We start from the raw sequence: 22,617 nt of genomic DNA on the forward strand, positions 1-22,617 counted from the left end.
TCACTCCAACGTATGGTTAAAACTGAAAACGCATTAGTAGATTTGTCTAACCCACGACGTATTTATTTGTTTAAGCTTATGTTAATCAATTAAAAGTATTGTGTAGCAGTCATGTCTTGGTCCACATTGTGAGGCGGAACAGTTCAGTGGTAAAGCGCATGGCTAATGCGCGGTCGGTCTAGGATCATCCCCGTCAGTGTGCCCATTGAGATATTTCTCGTCCCAGCCAGTACACCACAACTGGTATATGAAAGGCCGTGGTATGTGCTATCCTGTCTGTGGGATGGTGCATATAAAAGATCCCTTGCTACTAATGGAAAAATGTAGCGGGTTTCCTCTCTATGACTGTCAAAATGACCATATGTTTGACATCCAATAGCCGATGATTAATAAAACAATGTGCTCTAGTGGTGTCGTTAAATAAAAACATAATGGTCCACATTGAACAACCCCCACTCGTTCAAACCTGCATAAAACAGGTACGTGTCGCCCAGTAAAACTAGTGTCGCATTTTTTTTGTTCACACGAAAACTTGTTTTTGTTTAACGACTCCACTAGAGCACATTGGTTATTGGATGTCAAACATTTGGTAATTCTGACAAGAGGAAACCCGCTACATTTTTTCATTAGCAGCAATATATGCATTTTCCCACAGATAGGAAAGCACATACCACGGTTTTTGACCATTTGTGGTCGACTGGTTGGAACGAGAGAAAAAAATAAAACTTAAACTATGTCATAAAATGACTACGGCCCCATTTTACGAAGCGATCTTAGCGCTAAGATAATCTTGGGTGCACTACAGGTGACCTTAGCGCTAAGATCGCTACGTAAAAAGGATATTTTATACCATCTGATTTCCAGTTTTAAATAAAGACGAGTACTTCAGGCCCATCGGAACGATATCTGAAATTGTGGTGGGCGGAGAGGGGCAGTTTTTTTTTTTTAAAATCTTTGTGTATCTACAGTAGGGAGAAAAAATACATGTTCGTCCTCATAGGGTGGGGGAGGTACAGGCCCCAGGTTCTTGTCATGTCATGTCATAGGGTTTTACGTGCACATTCAGAACAAGCTGTTGTAGCGCACGCCTGTCATGGGCACAAGAGCCGACCTTGGCCGGCTCCTCCGTCCATGACAGGAAAGGGGGGGGGGGGGGGCGCCTGCACTGGCAGGTGCAAGGGAGCATCAACAGCCCGACCAAGTCGGTAGTGGGGGGGGGGGGGGGGGGGGTGCTATGGAATTTTGAATGGAGCAATTATATGCCAAAGAGAAGAGGTGCGCAATTTTGATTGAGGAAATTTGGCGCAATTTTGAACGGTCGGTCAAAAAGTAAATGGCAGAGCTAGTATAGGTTTTAACATTAGTGAATCGAGAGTAGCTCGTTAATTAGACCTCTAAGATGCTGTGGTGCCTCCCTAGATTGCCCATAGGGCCCATTAGAAAGGGTCTGACCTCTTCCCCAGGTTCTTGATGACCTGTGCATATTATACCACCACTGAAAAAGAAAGAGATTCATTTATTTATTATATCGATCCATTTAACATTGGATATTCGGGGTATTTTGAAAGTCGCACCCCCTATGAGTCCGCGGCTGTACATATTAACCTTGAATTTAAAAAAAAGAAATTGTCCATACCCCCACCCTCACTACTTCAAGAAGAAATGTGCTGTTGTAAATACTGACTGCCAGTTCATCGGTTAACTTTTGGCGTAAACAGACTTACACCATATTATATATGGTGGAAACTCGGGGGACAGGCTACATCCGATTATGGACGATATATCCTGCAGGTTTGAATATCAGTCGTTGAAATCAGCCGCAACTAGAACTAAAGATTTAGGATGTATCTAAAAACTGGCATTCCTGCCATTTGTTTCCGGAGAAATATAACCGTAAATAAAATGTGTTGAGTGCGTCGTTAAATGAAACATTTCCTTTCCTGTCGTTTGCAGTATCATTTAAAATGGCATAACAGTTACTTAGGTGACTTTATTTGTAATTAAAATAAAATGTATTGTTACATGTTGCTACGTGTTTTATTTGAACATTATTATATTATTGAAATACGGAAGTGATCGATATTAATTACTACTAATGTAAATACATAATTCTACTGAGTAATGGCTTGTGAGACCAAAACATAATTAAAAAAAAAAAAAAAAAAAAAAAAAAAAATATATATATATATATATTAATCCTTTCTGTGCAAAGATCGTAACAGTATACGAATCGACAAGACATCAGGCATTGCCTAATCCATGCATATGTACCTTTCGTGATGTCACTATACAGGGATTCGTGGTAATTGCTGCAGGTAGTCTTCTTACCTAAGCCCGATCTATATTAATCGACATGGCTAAGTAGAACATGTTGATTGATATCGGCAAATGCAATCAAGCATCCAACTAGTGATATGCGAAGAAGGAAAATTGCCCGTTGAAACATTTTGATACATGCGCTTGCGCATATAAAAGCAAACACGCTTACAAATATATGAGCGCGCTCGCACACGCACACACACACAGACCTACACAGACACATGCCCACACACACATACACACACACACACACACACACACACACCAAAAGCCCCCAACGTTTCAGCCATTACAGTACATTATAGAAAATCCTTGTACAGGCCATATCTTCCTTATCAATTCATATAGGAACATCAAAACTTGAATGCAAGTACAAGTTGGGATGGCGGTGTGTCGCATTCCATAACTAGGTCACTGCGACCTACTATTCATCAAACTCCTGACGAACGTATGATGTACCCTATCGGTTCTTTTGTTTTGGGTTTGGGTGGAGAGGGGGGTTCTATTATTACTTCAGGAGCCAATTTCACAAAACATCGTAAGTTTACGTCTGCGACTAGCAGTTGCACCTGTCATACGTTTACATGTCTTTGGCATCTATTTCACTCAGAAGATTACATCATTACGGAGATGGAGTATTGTAAAGATGAAAGAAAATGAAACACGTATACTTAAAACTACATTTGTTGTACTGTTAACAGTAATACGAACTATGGTTTAATCGTAGATTTACGTTTGCGTGAAATTGGGCCAGGTGGGAAAGTGCTTGTAAAAGATTACTTGCTGTTATTTGAAAAGGCTTTCCTGTAAGACTACTTGTCAGAATAATCCAATGTTTGATATCCAATAGCCGATGATTAATAAATCAAATATGCTCTAGTGGTGTCATTAAACAAAACTAACTAACTTTCCCATGGAATTAAGTACCTATCTATCGCTCTCACTCCCACCTCTGAATATAGACCGGTATTTATTGGAAGTTTGTATTATAATTATTTAACATCATGGTTTATAATCGTTTAGACTTACAATAACAACATAAATAATTGAAATTTAATTATATAGAATTTAGGAATAGACCAATGTTTATATGATGGATTCGTTGGGGAATAGTCAAGATTGCAATAAGAAGGTGGGGGTTTTTGTTGTTTTTTTTGTTGTTTTTTTTGGGGTGTGTGTTTTTTTTTGTATTTTGTTTCATCCTCCTTGTTATCTTTTTTTCGTCTACTTTTTCTGCTTTTTTTTTTTCCGTTCTTCTATTTTCCCGCTGATTTACTGATAGCTTTATGCATTTATGAAAGGTAAAAGTGTGTCGGGGAAACCATATGGATTACATGTTGCCCGACACGTGCTATCTTAACTGTATAAGATGATAACAGCTTAGGCTGTTAAACCTTTTCCCCGCCACTTCTGTCGACCTTGTGTCAAATCAAAGATAGTACCAAACGGTTAGTTTCAACTGGCATAAGTACAGCCGGAGTCACCGTAGATACGTTCTTGCGTTCTGTGTGTATCTTTTTTCACCATCTCCTGATTATAAGGCGTTTGATTTCGGTAAATAAAATAAAATCTTGCCATGCTTTCGACATTCAGTTTCTGATAATGTCCACTTTGCTTTTGGATGGTGATTGCAAAAGAGACAAACGCCCATTTTTCGGTTTTATGATATATGATTGTGTATTTTTGTCTTGAGTATCTCATAAAATATTTTGATGAAGATGAAAAAAAAAAAAGATACTGAAACACTCCAGACATTTTTATACGCCCTTCTATGGGTCATATTATGGTATGGCATTGTCTTCTGTCCGTCCGTACATCCGTCTGTTAATTTTTTCTTGTCCGAACCATATCTTGCATACACATGCATACAGGACCATCAAACCTCACATGTAGGAACAGTTTGAGATGTCGGGTTGTCACGTACTATTACTAGCTCACTTTGACCTACCTTTCACGGTGTAAAGTTTGTTTTGTTTAACGACACCACTGCAGGGCTCGCGATGTCAGTAGTCAAATTAGCCATTGGCTAATTTTACAAAAAATGGCTAAAAAAATTTGCAAGTGGCTAAAATTTTGGATAAGCCATTCTCTGTCTTCTGGTGTGAACAAACGGTAATCTATTCGACACCTCAAACATAATAATAATACGAAATATTCAATTAGCGTAATAGCGATCTCGCGACCGGTAACGAGAGAAACGGTGTCATCAAAGAATACAGCGTAGGCCTTATGGTGTTCGCTTATTTTAATAATCACGGTTATTAATTTTAACGGCATGCATTCAACATGTATGACAGCAATGTCTGGAAGATCTGTAACTTGTTATTTTAACTTTGTAAAGTCTTTGAACCAAAGTAATAAAACCAGACCGACAATGCTGTCAATTTTAATACACATGCCAGTTCAGGGCCGAAAGACATGGAGGCCAGTGACTGGAGCACATTGATTAATTAATCATCGGCTATTGGATATCAAACATTTGGTAATTCTGACAAGCAGTCATCAGAGGAAACCCGCTACATTTTCCCTAATGCAGCAAGGGATCTTTTATATGTAACATCCCACAGACAGGATAACACATACCACGGCCTTTGACATACCAGTCGTGGCTCACTGGCTGGAACGAGAAATAGCCCAATGGGTCCACCGACAGTTTCACGGTCTACTGCACATAATAGTAAATCCTTGTCCGGACCATATCTTACATACACATGCATACAGGATCATCAAACCTCACATGTAGGAACAACTTGTGATGGCGGTTTGTCGTGTACTATTACTAGTTCACTATGACCTACTTTTCACGGTCTACTGCACATAACAGTAAATCCTTGTCCGGACCATATCTTGCATACAGATGCATACAGAATCATCAAACCTCACATGTAGGAACAACTTGGGATGGCTGTTTGTAGCGTACTACGATTAGGTCACTGTCACCTACTTTTCACGGTCTACTGCACATAACAGTAAATCCTTGTCCGGACCATATCTTGCATACAGATGCATACAGGACCACCAAACCTCACAGGTAAGAACAACTTGGGATGGCAGTGTGTCGCGTACTATTAGTATTACTAGGTCACTGTGACCTACTTTTCATGGTCTACTGCACATAACAGTAAATCCTTGTCCAGATCATATCTTGCATACAGATGCATACAGGAACAACTTGGGATGGTGGTTAATCCAAACCAAACTGTTCATCCATCCCATTGCAAACATTTCACAGAATTAGACTTGAATTTTAACCGTAACATATTCATTAATATAGATATTGTTTTCCATCATGATGGGCGTATCGTGTACCTCGCCGGTTCTCTTGTTAGAGTTAATATTAGTGCATTCAAAGGTTTAGAAAAACTCGGGTTAAATCCAGCTCTTTAATCACCTAGCAGTTAAGTGACATCACTAGAGCACATTAATTTATTAATCATCGGCTATTGTACATCAAACATTTGGTAATTTTGACATATAGTCTTAGAAAAGAAACCCGCTACATTTTTCAATTAGTAGCAAGGAATATTCTATATGCACCATCACACAGACAGGATAGTACATGCCATGGCCTTCGATATACCTGTCGTGATGCACTGGCTGAGACGAGAAATAGCTTAATGGGTCCACCGACGAGGGTCGATCGTAGATAGATTGCGCATCACCCGAGTGCTTTGCCACTACTGAGCTACATCCCGACAGTCACCCAACAAAACCAAATAAGTCTAGCATTAGCTCCCGTTCACCGTCTTGTGTTACTGCTATGTAGCAGAAGCAAAACATAAATAAATAAATAAGATGACCATAAACTAAAAAAAGAAAGAAGTGTTTTATTTAACGACGCACTCAACACATTTTATTTACGGTTATATGGCGTCAGACATATGGTTCAGGACCACACAGATTTTGAGAGGAAACCCGCTGTCGCCACTACATGGGCTACTCTTCCGATTGGCAGCAAGGGATCTTTTATTTGCGCTTCCCACAGGCAGGATAGCACAAACCATGGCCTTTGTTGAACCAGTTAAGGATAATGGCCGTGCTTAAGGTTACACACCAAGATTAATTACAACATTCAGTTCAATACAATATTTCTGTCAAAATATAAAGTAAAGTTTGTTTTATTTAACGACGCCACTAGAGCACATTGATTTTTAAAAATCTTATTATCGGCTATTGGACGTCAAACATATGATAATTCTGACACTGGTTTTTAGAGGAAACCCGCTGTCGCCACATAGGCTACTCTTTTACGACAGGCAGCAAGGGATCTTTTATTTGCGCTTCCCACAGGCAGGATAGCACAAACCATGGCCTTTGTTGAACCAGTTATGGATCACTTGTCGGTGCAAGTGGTTTACACCTACCCATTGAGCCTTGCGGAGCACTCACTCAGGGTTTGGAGTCGGTATCTGGATTAAAAATCCCATGCCTCGACTGGCATCCGAACCCAGTACCTACCAGCCTGTAGACTGATGGCCTAACCATGACGCCACCGAGGCCGGTCTGTCAGAATATATTCTGTGACGAGTACCACAATATCGCGAGGGGTACTGGTTTCAGTAAGTGCTCATTCTTGACGGCTACGTTGCAAAAATAATATAAAAAACATAGGTGTCGACTACAAACATTTTCAGTTGATCATTCTCACATCTAAATGAATATAAGGTAGCACGCATGATAGGATCAGACTAACTATCACGATGGAAATGGCCAACTCGCCGATTTCACTACTTCTACGACTGTCCAGTTGCTAGTCTAAGCGCTCTTATAACTCGATTCTCGTCGTGTACAACATCCAGTCGAAAGTCGGGAGTGGCGAAAATTACAACGTAACCGTCGAGTTGGATAAATCCGTCTTGACAGTTGATAGTTTGAGATTAGCACAAGACAAGTGTGTGTGTGTGTGTGTGTGTGTGTGTGTGCGTGTGCGCGCGTGCGTGCGTGTGTTTGTGTGTGTGTGCGCGTGTGTGTGCGCGCGTGTGTGTGTGTGCGCGCGCGTGTGTGTGTGTGCGTGCGTGCGTGGATGCGTGCGTGCGTGTGTAAACCGGATTCACTTGGGGTCTATGAAATATGCCGGTGTAGACAGATTTTGTCCAAAGTTATGGTTCTTGCGGTATAGTAATCAAAAAATACCAACGTAAATAAAACGTCATATTGACCAAACGTTTGGACTATGTGTAAGACATCTGTGAAAGCAACCGGCCTCGGTGGCGAAGTGGTTAAGCCATCGGATTACAAGCTGGTAGGTACAGGGTTCGTAGCCCGGTACCGGCTCCAACTCAGAGCGAATTCTTAAGGGTTCAGTGGGTAGGTGTAAGGCCTCACCCTCTTCTCTCTCACTAACCACTAACCAACTAACAACTAACCCAATGTCCTGGACAGACAGCCTAGATAGCTGAGGTGTGTGCCCAGGACAGCGTGCTTGAACCTTAATTGGATATAAGCACGAAAATAAATCGAAATGAAATATGAAAGCAAGGCAAAGCAATGCTTGCTTTAGTGATTGGTATACACCTGATTCATATAATCCGATCGATCTTGCTACCTACAACCTGTTACAACAGGTATGGTTCAAGAAGCCTTCAAAGAGGCGCGATTATTTCAGAACACTTTGGTGTCCTAATTCCTGGGGAACTGCTGTCAGTGTGTGAAAGGTGACCACTGGCAGACAATGGAAGTAAGATCGCGTTCCGGTGGAGACAGAGCTAATTACTACATAAACCATTCTTTTCTTCTTGAATTTGCATCTGAAATCCGGTGTAGGCAGCGTTTTATTAATAATAAATTAACGGTAGCTGGACGGGACTTTAAAACTGTGCCCGTTCACACAGAAATCCGGTTTAGACAGATGCCGGTTTGGAGAGAGAGAGAGAGAGAGAGAGAGAGAGAGAGAGAGAGAGAGAGAGAGAGAGAGAGAGAGAGAGAGAGAGAGAGAGAGAGAGAGAGAGAGAGGGGGGGGGGGCAGGGAGAGACAGACAGAGAGACACACACCTCCCTCCAACTTACGATGACTTCTCTTAATTACAAACATTAAATTGTACAATAAATAAATAAATAAATAAATAAATAAAGTAAACGTTTACAATAACACATATTACACACACACACACACACACACACACACACACACACACACACAGAGAGAGAGAGAGAGAGAGAGAGAGAGAGAGAGAGAGAGAGAGAGAGAGAGAGAGAGAGAGAGAGAGAGAGAAGCACATTCACTGGTCTTTGGTATACAAGTAGCGGAGCACTGGTCGGAACGGGAAACAATCCAATGGAGAATCGATCCTGTAAACCCCTTACCTCTGGGCGCCACTGGGAAACTGTATTAACGTGCCCCTATCCAAAAAGGTTCAGGCACGCCCACTACGGATTTAGCCTCTGACTTCGCCAGTGACTAACTCCGGAGCAGGAGGGGGGCGCCACTGATCTACAATGATCAGTTTAAATGAGTCCAGTAAACATAATTGCACAGACCACTGGTTTTTATTTATTACTGCGTCGTTAAGTATAGTGCCCTGGAAGATCTGGAAAGCCGTAAAAAACACATGAAGGTAATTTGTAAACAGGGGAAAACCAGATCCTCTTAATTACCATTAAATTAACTCACGCGTGAGTATACTGAGTACAGAAATCTATGTTTAACATACAACTGGTCAATCAACCTGTCCCAATGTTGATTTTCATTTCAACTTATTTTCGTGCTTATATCCAATTAAGATTCAAGCACGCTGTTATTTGCACACACATCGGCTATCTGGGCTGTCCGTCCAGGACAGTGGGTTAGTTGTTAGTGGTTAGTGAGAGAGAAGAGGTGTAGCAGCCTTACACCTACCCATTGAGCCCTTAAGAACTCGCTCTGGGTGTGAGCCGGTACCGGGCTGCGAACCCTGTACCTACCAACGTTGAAGTATGTAGATGGAATTCTAGTGCTTCTGCTGGTGCCAACTTACTTGGTAGCCAACATGTAATGATTTCATTTTGTAGGTTAATTAGAAACCAATTGGAGACCGATTCTAGATGGAGGTGCTGTAACGAAGGGTCGTTTTCCCCAGGAGGAGACACTAGTTTCTATTTTCCCGTTTCAACCAATGTGACATGTCTGGTATGTCAAAACAGCAGTCCTATATGTGGCGGCAACGGGTTTCTTCTCTTTATGTAAACCAAATGTTGTAAGCATTATTATATAAACTATCTCATAGCTGTACTTTAAAATATATTGGGGTATTCTTAACCAAGAAGTGGAATGGTACGTATAAAAGATGCCTTGCTATTAATGAAAAAACATAGCGGGTTTCCTCTCCAAGACTAAATGTGAAAATTATAAAATGTTTGACATCCAATAGCCGATGATTAATAAATCAATGTGCTCTAGTGGGTTTGTTAAACAAAACAAACTTTTGATCCGACAGACATGGTGCTATTCAAGACCAATGTAAATCATCCTTCTTTGTTTAGTTCGCTGGAAAAAAAAAAGAGCGAAAAAAAGAGCAGAAAAAACAAAAAACCCAAATCCGACTTTGATGCCATAATGTCATGTGCGAGAGTTTCATTAGACATTATAATTCCCATGTCTCGCAAATTTAGCTTCAGCCTTTTCCATTTCATAAACATTTCATCACGATCCTGCCCTAATGGAAATGAAAGATCAATTTCGAATCTTGACTCTATTCCGACATGCAGCGTGCTGAAGGAAATCCCAGTGTGTGAATTAAGACACGGCTTTATCACAGTCTTGTATATCTTCTCTCTGCTTTGTTCACGGTCGTAGGTCTCTAACTGGCTTAACAAGTCACGCAGGTTGTTAAACCCTAAATTAAAATGCGCGCGTTAAACATGTGTATACTTTGATATCATGTGCAAAGCGAAACTCAGCGGGTCCATGAGCTTTTATGTTATTCTTCATAGCTTTAATCTCTATTTCGCTAATACTGTGGTATGTGCTGTCCAAACTAAAAAGCTGCGAAGATCAGTTGCTAGGCAATTCCACGACGATTGACGTTAAATCTTCAGGGAATTTTGAATTTCAAATACCAGTATTTTGGTTAATTGTGTGTCCAAGCAGGTCTTTCTCTTAGGTTTATATCTGAAAACCACAGACTACGTAATGCTGCAATAAAACTTCATCAGGCTTTCTTAAGTGGTCTTTGGTTGCCATTCAATTAATTGCTGACTGTAAATTCGGTCACGGTCAATTATATTATGGTCATCAAAGTCTATGGATTTTTGTAGCCTATTTAGTACGGTAGCCTGTTAAGTAGCTTATGGTCATCTCATATGAGCGTAACGGCAATGCTTCGATGCAACAGTGATGAAAATTCAGGTTTTTGAAACTCAAATTGACTAATTAAAAAATAAAAAAATAATCTTATTACTACTTGGCACACATTACAGGGGCTGAATGTAGGTCAATGGTAGAGGGTCCGCCTGAGGTGCGAGAGGTCGTAGGATCGATCTTCGTCGATGGACTCCGGTTTATTCCTGCCATTTCCCCACGACTGGTAGATCAAAGTTTGTTTATTTGTTTTCTTTAACGACACCACTAGAGCACATTGATTTATTAATCATCGGCTATTGGATGTCAAACAGTTGGTAATTTTGACATACAGTCTTAGAGAAGAAACCCGCTACATTTTTTACATTAGTAGCAAAGGATATTTTATTATATGCACCATTTCACAGACAGGATATCACGGGATTTGATATATACCAGTCATGGTGTACTGGGTGGAACGAAAAATAGCCCAAATGGGCCTATCGATGGGGATCGATCCTAGACCGACCGCACATCGGGCGAGTTCTTTACCACTGGGCTACGTCCCGTCCTCTATCTAGTAGTCTGTACATACCTAGCCTATATGGTGACAGCGGGCTTCCTCTTCCTCTGTATCGAACCAATGTTGATATAGCCATATGTTAGACACCAACTAGCCGTAGTTTAAAAATATGCCGAGGTGTCTTTAAACAAACATTCCTTTCCTTCCCACACCTTGTATCCATTGACTGAACAATGTACCCGAGGTGTCTTTAAACAAACATTCCTTTCCTTCCCACACCTTGTATCCATTGACTGAACAATGTACCCGAGGTGTCTTTAAACAAACATTCCTTTCCTTCCCACACCTTGTATCCATTGACTGAACAATGTACCCGAGGTGTCTTTAAACAAACATTCCTTTCCTTCCCACACCTTGTATCCATTGACTGAACAATGTACCCGAGGTGTCTTTAAACAAACATTCCTTTCCTTCCCTCACCTTGTATCCATTGACTGAACAATGTACCCGAGGTGTCTTTAAACAAACATTCCTTTCCTTCCCACACCTTGTATCCATTGACTGAACAATGTACCCGAGGTGTCTTTAAACAAACATTCCTTTCCTTCCCACACCTTGTATCCATTGACTGAACAATGTACCCGAGGTGTCTTTAACAAACAGTCCTTTCCTTCCCACACCTTGTATCCATTGACTGAACAATGTACCCGAGGTGTCTTTAAACAAACATTCCTTTCCTTCCCACACCTTGTATCCATTGACTGAACAATGTACCCGAGGTGTCTTTAAACAAACATTCCTTTCCTTCCCACACCTTGTATCCATTGACTGAACAATGTACCCGAGGTGTCTTTAAACAAACATTCCTTTCCTTCCCTCACCTTGTATCCATTGACTGAACAATGTACCCGAGGTGTCTTTAAACAAACATTCCTTTCCTTCCCACACCTTGTATCCATTGACTGAACAATGTACCCGAGGTGTCTTTAAACAAACATTCCTTTCCTTCCCACACCTTGTATCCATTGACTGAACAATGTACCCGAGGTGTCTTTAAACAAACATTCCTTTCCTTCCCTCACCTTGTATCCATTGACTGAACAATGTACCCGAGGTGTCTTTAAACAAACATTCCTTTCCTTCCCACACCTTGTATCCATTGACTGAACAATGTACCCGAGGTGTCTTTAAACAAACAGTCCTTTCCTTCCCACACCTTGTATCCATTGACTGAACAATGTACCCGAGGTGTCTTTAAACAAACATTCCTTTCCTTCCCACACCTTGTATCCATTGACTGAACAATGTACCCGAGGTGTCTTTAAACAAACATTCCTTTCCTTCCCACACCTTGTATCCATTGACTGAACAATGTACCCGAGGTGTCTTTAAACAAACATTCCTTTCCTTCCCTCACCTTGTATCCATTGACTGAACAATGTACCCGAGGTGTCTTTAAACAAACATTCCTTTCCTTCCCACACCTTGTATCCATTGACTGAACAATGTACCCGAGGTGTCTTTAAACAAACATTCCTTTCCTTCCCACACCTTGTATCCATTGACTGAACAATGTACCCGAGGTGTCTTTAAACAAACATTCCTTTCCTTCCCTCACCTTGTATCCATTGACTGAACAATGTACCCGAGGTGTCTTTAAACAAACATTCCTTTCCTTCCCACACCTTGTATCCATTGACTGAACAATGTACCCGAGGTGTCTTTAAACAAACATTCCTTTCCTTCCCTCACCTTGTATCCATTGACTGAACAATGTACCCGAGGTGTCTTTAAACAAACATTCCTTTCCTTCCCACACCTTGTATCCATTGACTGAACAATGTACCCGAGGTGTTAAAGTCTTAATTTATTTAGGCTTTTTGTGGTTTGGTTTAGAATTTGTTTTTATTTGTTGTTGTTGTTCTTCTCCTTCTGACTTTAATTGATACGTGTGTGTGTGTGTGTGTGTTTTGTGCGTGTGTGTTTGTGTGTGTGTGTGTGTATGTGTGTGTGTGTGTTTTGTGTGTGTGTGTGTTTGTGTGTGTGTGTGTATGTGTATATATATATATATATGTATATATGTGTGTGTGTGTGTGTGTATGTATGTATGTGTGTATATGTATGTATGTGTGTATGTATGTGTGTGTATTTGTGTGTATGTGTGTATATGTGTGTATGCATGTGTGTGTATGTGTATGTGTGTATATGTATGTGTGTGTAAGTCTGTACGTATGTGTGTATGTATGTGTGTATATGTTGGTGTGTGTATGTGTTGTTGGTGTGTGTGTGTGTTGTTTGTGAGTTAGTTTGTTGGTGACTATGTGTGTACACGTGTGTGAATTGGGGTTTGCCAGAAGCAGCAGGGACAATGTTTATATAGTTTTGTTTAACGACACCACTAGAGCACATTGATTTATTAATCATCGATTATTGGATGTCAAACATTTGGTAATTTTGACATATCGTCTTCTACATTTTTCCATGAGTAGCAACGGATCTTTTAAATGCATCATCCCACAGACAGGGTATCACATACCAAGGCCTTTGATATGCCAGAGAAATAGCCCAATAGGCCCACCGACGGGAATCGACCCCAGACCGACCGCGCATCATGTGAGCGCTTTACCATCAGGCTATTACCGCCTCCACATATATAAATATACATAAACCATCCGGGATTGTTAAACAATAAGTGTTGCGGCACTGTGTAATACAACAATGCTGGCTGTGAAGAAAAAAAAAAGGAAAAAAAAAGGAGACAATAAAAAGACGACAATAACAACAGACAAAAAAATAAACAATTCTTCAAACATACCAAGTTTTATGCGCTGTTACACTTACAACAGCGATGTAAATCAATTAAGAAGACCCGTGCGAAGCCATCGCCAAAACCTTTTGCGCTCTCTAGAATCTTGACTGAAAAAAGCCGCTTCAGTTCCACTCGAGAAATCTCGATAAGTTGCCTTTGTTTATGGCATCAAGGAATTCGCGTCTAATAGCCTTGTAGATTCCTCTCCCATTCGCGTCTGACTACGAAGCGCTGTTTACCAATACTATACAGTTATACACACTTGGGCTATCGGAGAACGTGCAGGTGCAACCTGGGGAAACCACAGCGTACAGATTATAAGAAGTTATTTCAGTGTTTCGTTGGAACACACGGAAATAACAGGCTGCGAGTGTGTGACCGCGAGTGAACTGATATTGGATATGGAATAGAGAATATTTGGTGACCATTTACTGGGAATATTCAGCGGGTTTTTTTGTTGTTGTTGTTGTTGTGAATAGTTCTTGGAGATTTGAAGATACAAAAAAAAATTAATTTAAAAAATGGCTACTGCCCGTGATGATGTAAAGACCTCTTTAACAGGGCAGCACAACCACAAAAAGAATGTTCACATCAGTGAAGAGAGGGCTGAGATTATTGAAATTGTCGAAAAACACGGACCTCTCTACAATGCCATACCGTGCATGCCTCTGCCCGTGGCAGTGTTCTGTTGCGTTTTTAACATCGTCATTCCTGGATTTGGTAAGTGAAGACTTTTGTTTTTCTTTGTAAAAATTCCATTCCATGCAACATCATTCAGCATGCAATTATATAAATAAATAGAGAGATAGATAGATATTAATGGGACTGTCTTGAATCTAGAGCCTTTTGACGAGTAAACTAAATTTTCTTGTTTGAAATATCATTGTCTGTATTTGATATCCAATGTGTTGGCGATTGTGTGCTAATGTCAGGGCCGTACTCTGACCAAAATCCTAGGGGGAGGGGCACTACTTTTTATAAACAAATGAAACACTATACAAATTAAACCCTGAGATGTGTATTCTATTTTCTGGAGTAACAAAACTAAAACAGTGAGATTCTCAGGGAGGCAACTGCGGCCCTGAATGTTTGTACGGGCCTGAATGTTTGTAGTACAGTCATTGTCTTTTTTTTTAACTTCGTTATATATATGATTTTCGTACGTACGAAATTACTGAAAGGTGAAATCCATTTTGTTCTACTACAAACATTAGGAAAACAACAAAGTCCTTGTTTATACAGACACTGATAGTCTAAATAGGAAAATATCAAGTATGTAAATTTGGTCATCGAAAAGGATTTGTTAGGCGTAAACCAAGTTACAATGGATCCAAAACCCAGCACACTTCCTTTAAAAGTGTTTATAACAATGTCTTTGCCAGTGAAACTATGAAAACATTTCGTAACTATGAAGTTGAGTGGCAGTAAAGGTAATCTAGTGGACTTAGGAGAGGATGGTTCAATATTAACTACATTTAAAGATTTTTGAACACACGTTGCTTTTATGTACAAGCAGTACTGTATTGTACAATAGAGAAACGCGTGTGAAGCGTCCTCTGCAGGGACGAGGTTGCAATACGGCGTGACGCATGTTTGTTTTAGCACCACGAGCTGCATTGTTCACCGAGTCGTTTACAAAGGCCACCTAGGGGTACAGAACAATAATGTGGCCTTAACAAACAGGTGGTCTTTATATAAAGATATTATACGATAAATTATACAGAAAGTAGTATATTAGTATCTGAAGCGTAATTTTCTTGACAACCAGTTGTTATGCACATAGTCTGGGATGAATATAAAATTTTCAACACCAATGGGCCACTGTGTAGGGGAGGGGGAGTAGGTGCTAGCATTTGTTTTACTGTACATGAACAAAGTAATGAATGAATGATTATTATATAACATTTAGTGAAATATCTTAAAATATCAATGAAATAAAAGTGTTATCAGTTACTCAGTCACGATAACACATTTTAGAGTGAAAATTTCACTATTGTGTTATCGTCACTGTAGAAAGTGTTATCTTCACTGTAAGAATGCCGGAACTATTTTGCTGCTGGCATTTTAAAAATAACGGTAAATTGCCAAAAGTTATATAATAAATAGAAAATTTCATGTTTTTTGGTCAAATATGATTTATATCTCATCTCGTGAAATTTGCAATCATATCACACTCGTCGCGCAAGCGCGACTCGTAATATATCTTTGCAAACTTCACTTGATAAGATATACATCATATTTGATCCAAAAAAAAAATGAAATATCCTCTATATATTTAACGACACCCCATCACAGAGAATACATCGGCTAGTGGGTGTCAAACAAAGGTAAGTACACGAATGCAGTGGGGAACTTTATTTTACACTTTTCAACAGATGTTTGAGAAAGTCACTAGCCCCCACAGAAGCGTTGACTAGTGCCCTGTGTATTATAGTAATACAGTTGATAATTTCCACTAGCCCAGACCAAAACACACTAGCCGAACCGATGGATAATGGAATTATCGAACCCTGACTTTAAATAGAGAAATGACAAATGGTATGTTATAGAGTGGTGCTTCGTATCTGGTCGGTACCGGGAATTATTGTGCCTGAAAACATGTGCGGGCTACCACTAAAATTAGCATGATATTTTTATGCGGATTTAGGGTAGCCAAGGACTCTTCCTATTACATGCGAAACATACCTGCAATGGTTCAGACTTTCTTCGATTAACTGTAAATGCGCTTCAACTGCATATGACATTGTTATTATAGTCGTTTATTGAATTTGATTTGGTGGTATTCAAGCTATAGAGTAAAAGTAAGTAGTGTTTCTCTCTCTCTCTCTCTCTCTCTCTCTCTCTCTCTCTCTCTCTCTCTCTCTCTCTCTCTCTCTCTCTCTCTCTCTCTCTCTCTCTCTCTCTCTAAATCAAGGAACCCCACGACTCCTCGTATCTTATGCCTTTTGTAGCAGATCCGATTGTGTACAGTAAATATATTACATCTACCCAAAATAGTTTCTGTACTAATAACTAGTATATACAAGTTAATGATGAATCCACGTGGTTCTATATTACAGGACATCATGATCAGTACATCAAAAATAGTTCTATATTAAAACGCAATAAACACAATCATTATAGATAAAATGTTAAATTGTTTTACTTCATGACTTGTCTTACAAAACACTATTGTCACGATAACAAAACTGGCACAAGAAAATGCCATAAGCAAAACAAAACGACAATTCAATTTGTAGGTTTCAAAACTCGCCAAAACATATGGTGGCCCAAAATATAATAATACATGTTTGCAAATTATGGTAAGCGAACTATGAGCAAGATATTAATGTGGAATACAATATATTAATAGTGGCTCATGTGTTATAGCTCTAAAGAAGATAATATTATTTGGGCGACAAACACCATTAATGTTTTAATATTTAAGTCGCCCAAACAGGACATTGGTCGCATTTGGTGACCGGGCCACAGGCCGTTCCGAGCCCTGAATTGTAAGAAAAGTTCGAGCCTCTAAAATATTTAATATTAAAAACAAACGTCTATTGACACTTCCAGTAGCAATTTACCTTGTATTTTATTTTCAAAACCAGTTACGTTTTTATTCTTCCGAGAAGAAAATTTATTGCGCTGTTTGTAGTGTCGCTTACCATAAATACATTATAATGTGTGCAGTTGTTTTGGAAACTGGCGTTGATGAGATTTCCATCCAGACAAGACTAACTAACATAACTATGACGCACACTGCACCTCTGTCCATTGCGTTTTCGAGAGAAAAAGTAGGAATGTGTAACAGGATATTTGTTATCCTTGAAAATAATTGAGCAATTACGACTGATATTATAATCAAAGTCGAACGGCGTTATCTCGACCTCTCTTATCTCATTAGCTCAGGATACCTACTAGTATATCGAGATAAAGAAAGTGTCCAATGGCGTAATTTCCAGCAACAATTACCTTGTTGCTCGAACCATCGTTATCTCGTCGAAACCAGAGGAACAGAGTATGGAGTGTACCCTCTCCTTCTTCCCCCATCCCGAGCGCTACAGATTTTCTAATATAACCCAGGTATATAACGAACTGATGATTAACTTGTTAGAAAATAATAACAACAAAATATGTGTAAACAAAAGCAGCTGCTTCATTTGATGGTTGGCGTTTCTTCAGTAGCAATATAAATGGCATACTGAAATGAATCGAAAAATACGGGTTTAAAAAAGGCAAACATAAGAACAGTGATAACGCATTGTACAGTGAGTGTTGAACGTGAGTAACTCACTTCTCTCCCACTCACAAATATCATTTCCATCAGACAAAACCCAAACACCCAAACACCCACCCCGTCCCAAGGAAAATTCTAGATTCCCACCTGGTTTATACTTGCATGTTGCCTCCCTTGAAGTAAATTATACCCGATTGTCTTAGTTATATTTTCCCAGACAACTTTCCTTAACTACACATCAAATAGTAATATGAGATGTGCATTTTATATAACTTCTTCCTAGGAAGGCCGATCATGGTTTATTTAACGACGCACCCAACACGTTTTATTTACGATTATATGGCGTCAGCCATATGGTTAAGGACCACACAGATATTAAGAGAGGAAACCCGCTGTCGCCACTTCATGGGCTACTCTTTTTCGATTAGCAGCAAGGGATCTTTTATATGTACCACCCCACAGACAGGATAGTACATACCACGGCCTTTGTTACACCAGTTGTGGAGCACTGACTGAAATGAGAAATAGCCCAACGGGTCCACCGATGGGGATCGATCCTAGATCGACCGCGCATCAAGCGAACGCCTTACCACTGGGCTACGTCCCGCCCTTTCTTCCACGGAAGTGACACATTTTCCCAGTTCAACAATATTAAGTAATAGGGTAATATCAGTGGAGTAACTATTCTTCATGTGAGTCATTGTTCCTTTTTTCTCTCCTAGTCAAATTTTCATATATTATAGTTAAAAATAATGTTAGTTTGATTTACAAAATCTCTATTTTCCATGCCAATGTAAGACCTTTATATTCATGTGAAACGTTCTATCAAAGTACATAATACTTGTATACACTGTAACTGTAGCAGATCGACAAAGACCGATCGTAGTACTGATACATTTTAAATTCTGAATCTCATGTTAACAAATGTTTGAGACTAGATATGTCCAAAATGTAACATAATATTCAGCATTTTAACACCAATTAAAATGCATTAAACTCTTAGACTGTCAGCCTTTAAACACTAAGACATTTACTAGTAAATTACTGCTTTCAACACGATCGACATCGCATGACCAAAGAGAATATCAAAGAACAAAACCAAAACCAAGAACGAAAACCCCCAGCGTAATTCAGCTGTCTAAACCACACATATGACTGATGAGCATAAAACTAAAAATACACCAGAGAATAAACCCACGACAACAAACGAACAAATCACATATATAAACTTAGGACGATCAGTTCACGATGCATTTAGTTTTACGTATCAGAGTGATTGCATGAAAGGGTATTTGACAACAGCGCAAATCTCGTAATTTACTGCACTGCATTCCGAAACGTTCCGTGGCATGGGCTGCATTATGCATCTCATCACGGGATTATTAAAGTATCATGTTCGCATTCCAAGAGTCATCTTCTGCAGTTCTGCTTGAAACCGCTCTAGGCTGTGGTTAAAAAAAAAGAAAAAAAAAAAAAAAAAAAAAAAAAAAAAAACCGTTGAGCGGAGGAGTTCCGGTGGTGTAGTGGATAAGTCACTGGACTTAAGGCTGGTAGCTTCTGGGACCCCATCCCGGTACCGGTGTAAACGGAATACATGTCCGTAGGAATAGTTGTCTCCCCGAACTCTACCTCCTAGGAGGGGCGGGACGTAGCCCAGTAGTATTACGCTTGCTTGATGCGCGGTCGGTTGGGGATTGATCCCCGTCGGTGGGCCCATTGGGCTATTTCTCGTTCCAACTAGTACACCACGACTGGTATATCAAAGGCCTAGGTATGTTCTATCCTGTCTGTAGGATGGTGCTTATAAAAGATCCCTTGCTACTAATGGAAACATGTAGCAGGTTTCCTATCTAACTGAGACTATGTGTCAAAATTACCTAATGTTTGACATCTAATAGCCGATGATTAATAAACCAATGTGCCTTGGTGGTGTCGTTAAACAAAACAAAGTCCAATACACCGACTTCTGTCTCATTAACCAAACACAACAAACCACTAACCCACTGTCCTGGACAGACAGCCAAGATAGCTGATGGTGTCGTTAAACAAAACAAAGTCCAATACACCGACTTCTGTCTCATTAACCAAACACAACAAACCACTAACTCACTGTCCTGGACAGACAGCCAAGATAGCTGATGGTGTCGTTAAACAAAACAAAGTCCAATACACCGACTTCTGTCTCATTAACCACACACAACAAACCACTAACCCACTGTCCTGGACAAACAGCCAAGATAGCTGATGGTGTTGTTAAACAAAACAAAGTCCAATACACCGACTTCTGTCTCATTAACCACACACAACAAACCACTAACCCACTGTCCTGGACAGACAGCCAAGATAGCTGATGGTGTTGTTAAACAAAACAAAGTCCAATACACCGATTTCTGTCTCATTAACCACACACAACAAACCACTAACCCACTGTCCTGGACAGACAGCCAAGATAGCTGATGGTGTCGTTAAACAAAACAAAGTCCAATACACCGACTTCTGTCTCATTAACCACACACAACAAACCACTAACTCACTGTCCTGGACAGACAGCCAAGATAGCTGATGGTGTCGTTAAACAAAACAAAGTCCAATACACCGATTTCTGTCTCATTAACCACACACAACAAACCACTAACCCACTGTCCTGGACAGACAGCCAAGATAGCTGATGGTGTTGTTAAACAAAACAAAGTCCAATACACCGACTTCTGTCTCATTAACCAAACACAACAAACCACTAACCCACTGTCCTGGACAGACAGCCAAGATAGCTGATGGTGTTGTTAAACAAAACAAAGTCCAATACACCGACTTCTGTCTCATTAACCAAACACAACAAACCACTAACTCACTGTCCTGGACAGACAGCCAAGATAGCTGATGGTGTTGTTAAACAAAACAAAGTCCAATACACCGACTTCTGTCTCATTAACCACACACAACAAACCACTAACCCACTGTCCTGGACAGACAGCCAAGATAGCTGATGCGTGTGCCCAGTACAGCGTGCTTAATTGGATATAAGCACGAAAACAGGAATCAATGAAATAACAGTAGTTTAATTCGCTTGCAACCTGACTTAGAATGCCTCTTTGTTTTTTATTTCTTGTTTGGTAAATTATGTCAAAGAATATTTTCAAAATGCTCTTCTTTTTTTTTTCTTTTCTTTTTTTTCGGGGTGGGGGGGTGGGGGGTGGTGGGGGGATGCATTTCGATAAGATCATTTATAATAATCAGTGGAAACATCTCTAGCGACTTTTTTCGTGTTCTCATTTTCAAGGGTGCCATAGATCAAGTTTTTACCTACTGGTGTCAGATAAAACGCATACAAAGTGTATCAACCCACGCAGGCTGAACAAATCAAGATAATAACACCTTGAGTTCAATCTGATTAAAGTAAAACAGGTGTAATAGTGTCACTTGAAACTTAAAATAACTTATGTTCAGATTAGTGCATTTTGTATTCGTATCGTATTGCATCGTATACAGGGTATCAACCTCGAATGTATTTTGATTAACAGTTCACTAAATAAAACTATGGCAGTTTATTCGGCATAGATAGTATTTACAAAAATAAATAGTAACTTTGTACTACCAATCATAGCTTTCTTTCTTTTACATTATGTTCGTGCTTATATTCAATTAAGGTTCAAGCACGCTGTCCTGGGCATACACCTCACCTACAATTGCTTAAGATGCGCAAGGGAGCTTATAAATACGGCGTGAACATTCGGAAGTCATTCTCTCTTTAAGGGACTTGGTGCGCGGTTGATGTGGGATCGATCCCCTTCGGTGGGCCCATTGGTCTATTTCTCGTCCCAGCCAGTGCACCACGACTGATACACCAAAGGCCGTAGAATGTGCTATCCTGTCTGTGGGATGGTGCATATAAAAGATCCCTTGCTACTAATGGAAACAAGTGTAGCGGGTTTCCTCTCTAAGACTAAATGTAAAAATTACCAAATATCTGACATCCAATAGCCGATGATTAATAAATTAATGTACTCTAGTGGTGTCGTTAAACAAAACAAACTTTTACAATAATTTATGTTAAAAATCGTGCATTGTTTTTTTTTTATTGTATTGTATTGTACACTGGTCTGAACCTCGAATGCTCTTTGATGAACAGTTCACTATATACAACTGTAGAATTTTATTCGGCATATTATACCATACCAATCATAGATACACTTACTTAAGATGCATAAAGGATCTTATTAATAAAGTATGAACATTCGGAAGTTATTGTCTTTTAAACGTTATAGACAAATCTTTTTATAGATCGAACACGAGGGAGAACTTGTCTATGTCAGAATAATGGTATCTACACGCAGAGCAACAATCTCGTATTTGTATGCGCACAGCAAACATTCTTTGACAGCAGCTGTTCATATTCTTTTTCAAAGAAAGTGAGCGCATCTTTAACACACACATCAACACATTGTTGACGACTGACTTTATGTACCGTGCATGTTAATGATGCTATTTACGAC

At 39.8% G+C, this 22,617-nt stretch overlaps 1 protein-coding gene across 2 annotated transcripts in view; it reads left to right on the forward strand.

Moving 5' to 3' along the window:
• The first annotated feature begins 14,137 nt into the window (after positions 1-14,137).
• LOC121370945 (protein stum homolog) overlaps positions 14,138-22,617 on the forward strand; it is a 119,161-nt gene continuing 110,681 nt past the window's right edge. For both annotated transcript variants that reach the window (XM_041496498.1, XM_041496499.1), the window contains exon 1: positions 14,138-14,625. In XM_041496498.1, coding sequence (XP_041352432.1) covers positions 14,427-14,625 — 199 coding nt within the window. In that variant the 5' untranslated portion in view covers positions 14,138-14,426. The remainder of the gene's footprint in view (positions 14,626-22,617) is intronic.

The sequence above is a fragment of the Gigantopelta aegis genome, chromosome 4, assembly GCF_016097555.1.
Source record: "Gigantopelta aegis isolate Gae_Host chromosome 4, Gae_host_genome, whole genome shotgun sequence".
Classification (NCBI taxonomy): domain Eukaryota; kingdom Metazoa; phylum Mollusca; class Gastropoda; order Neomphalida; family Peltospiridae; genus Gigantopelta; species Gigantopelta aegis.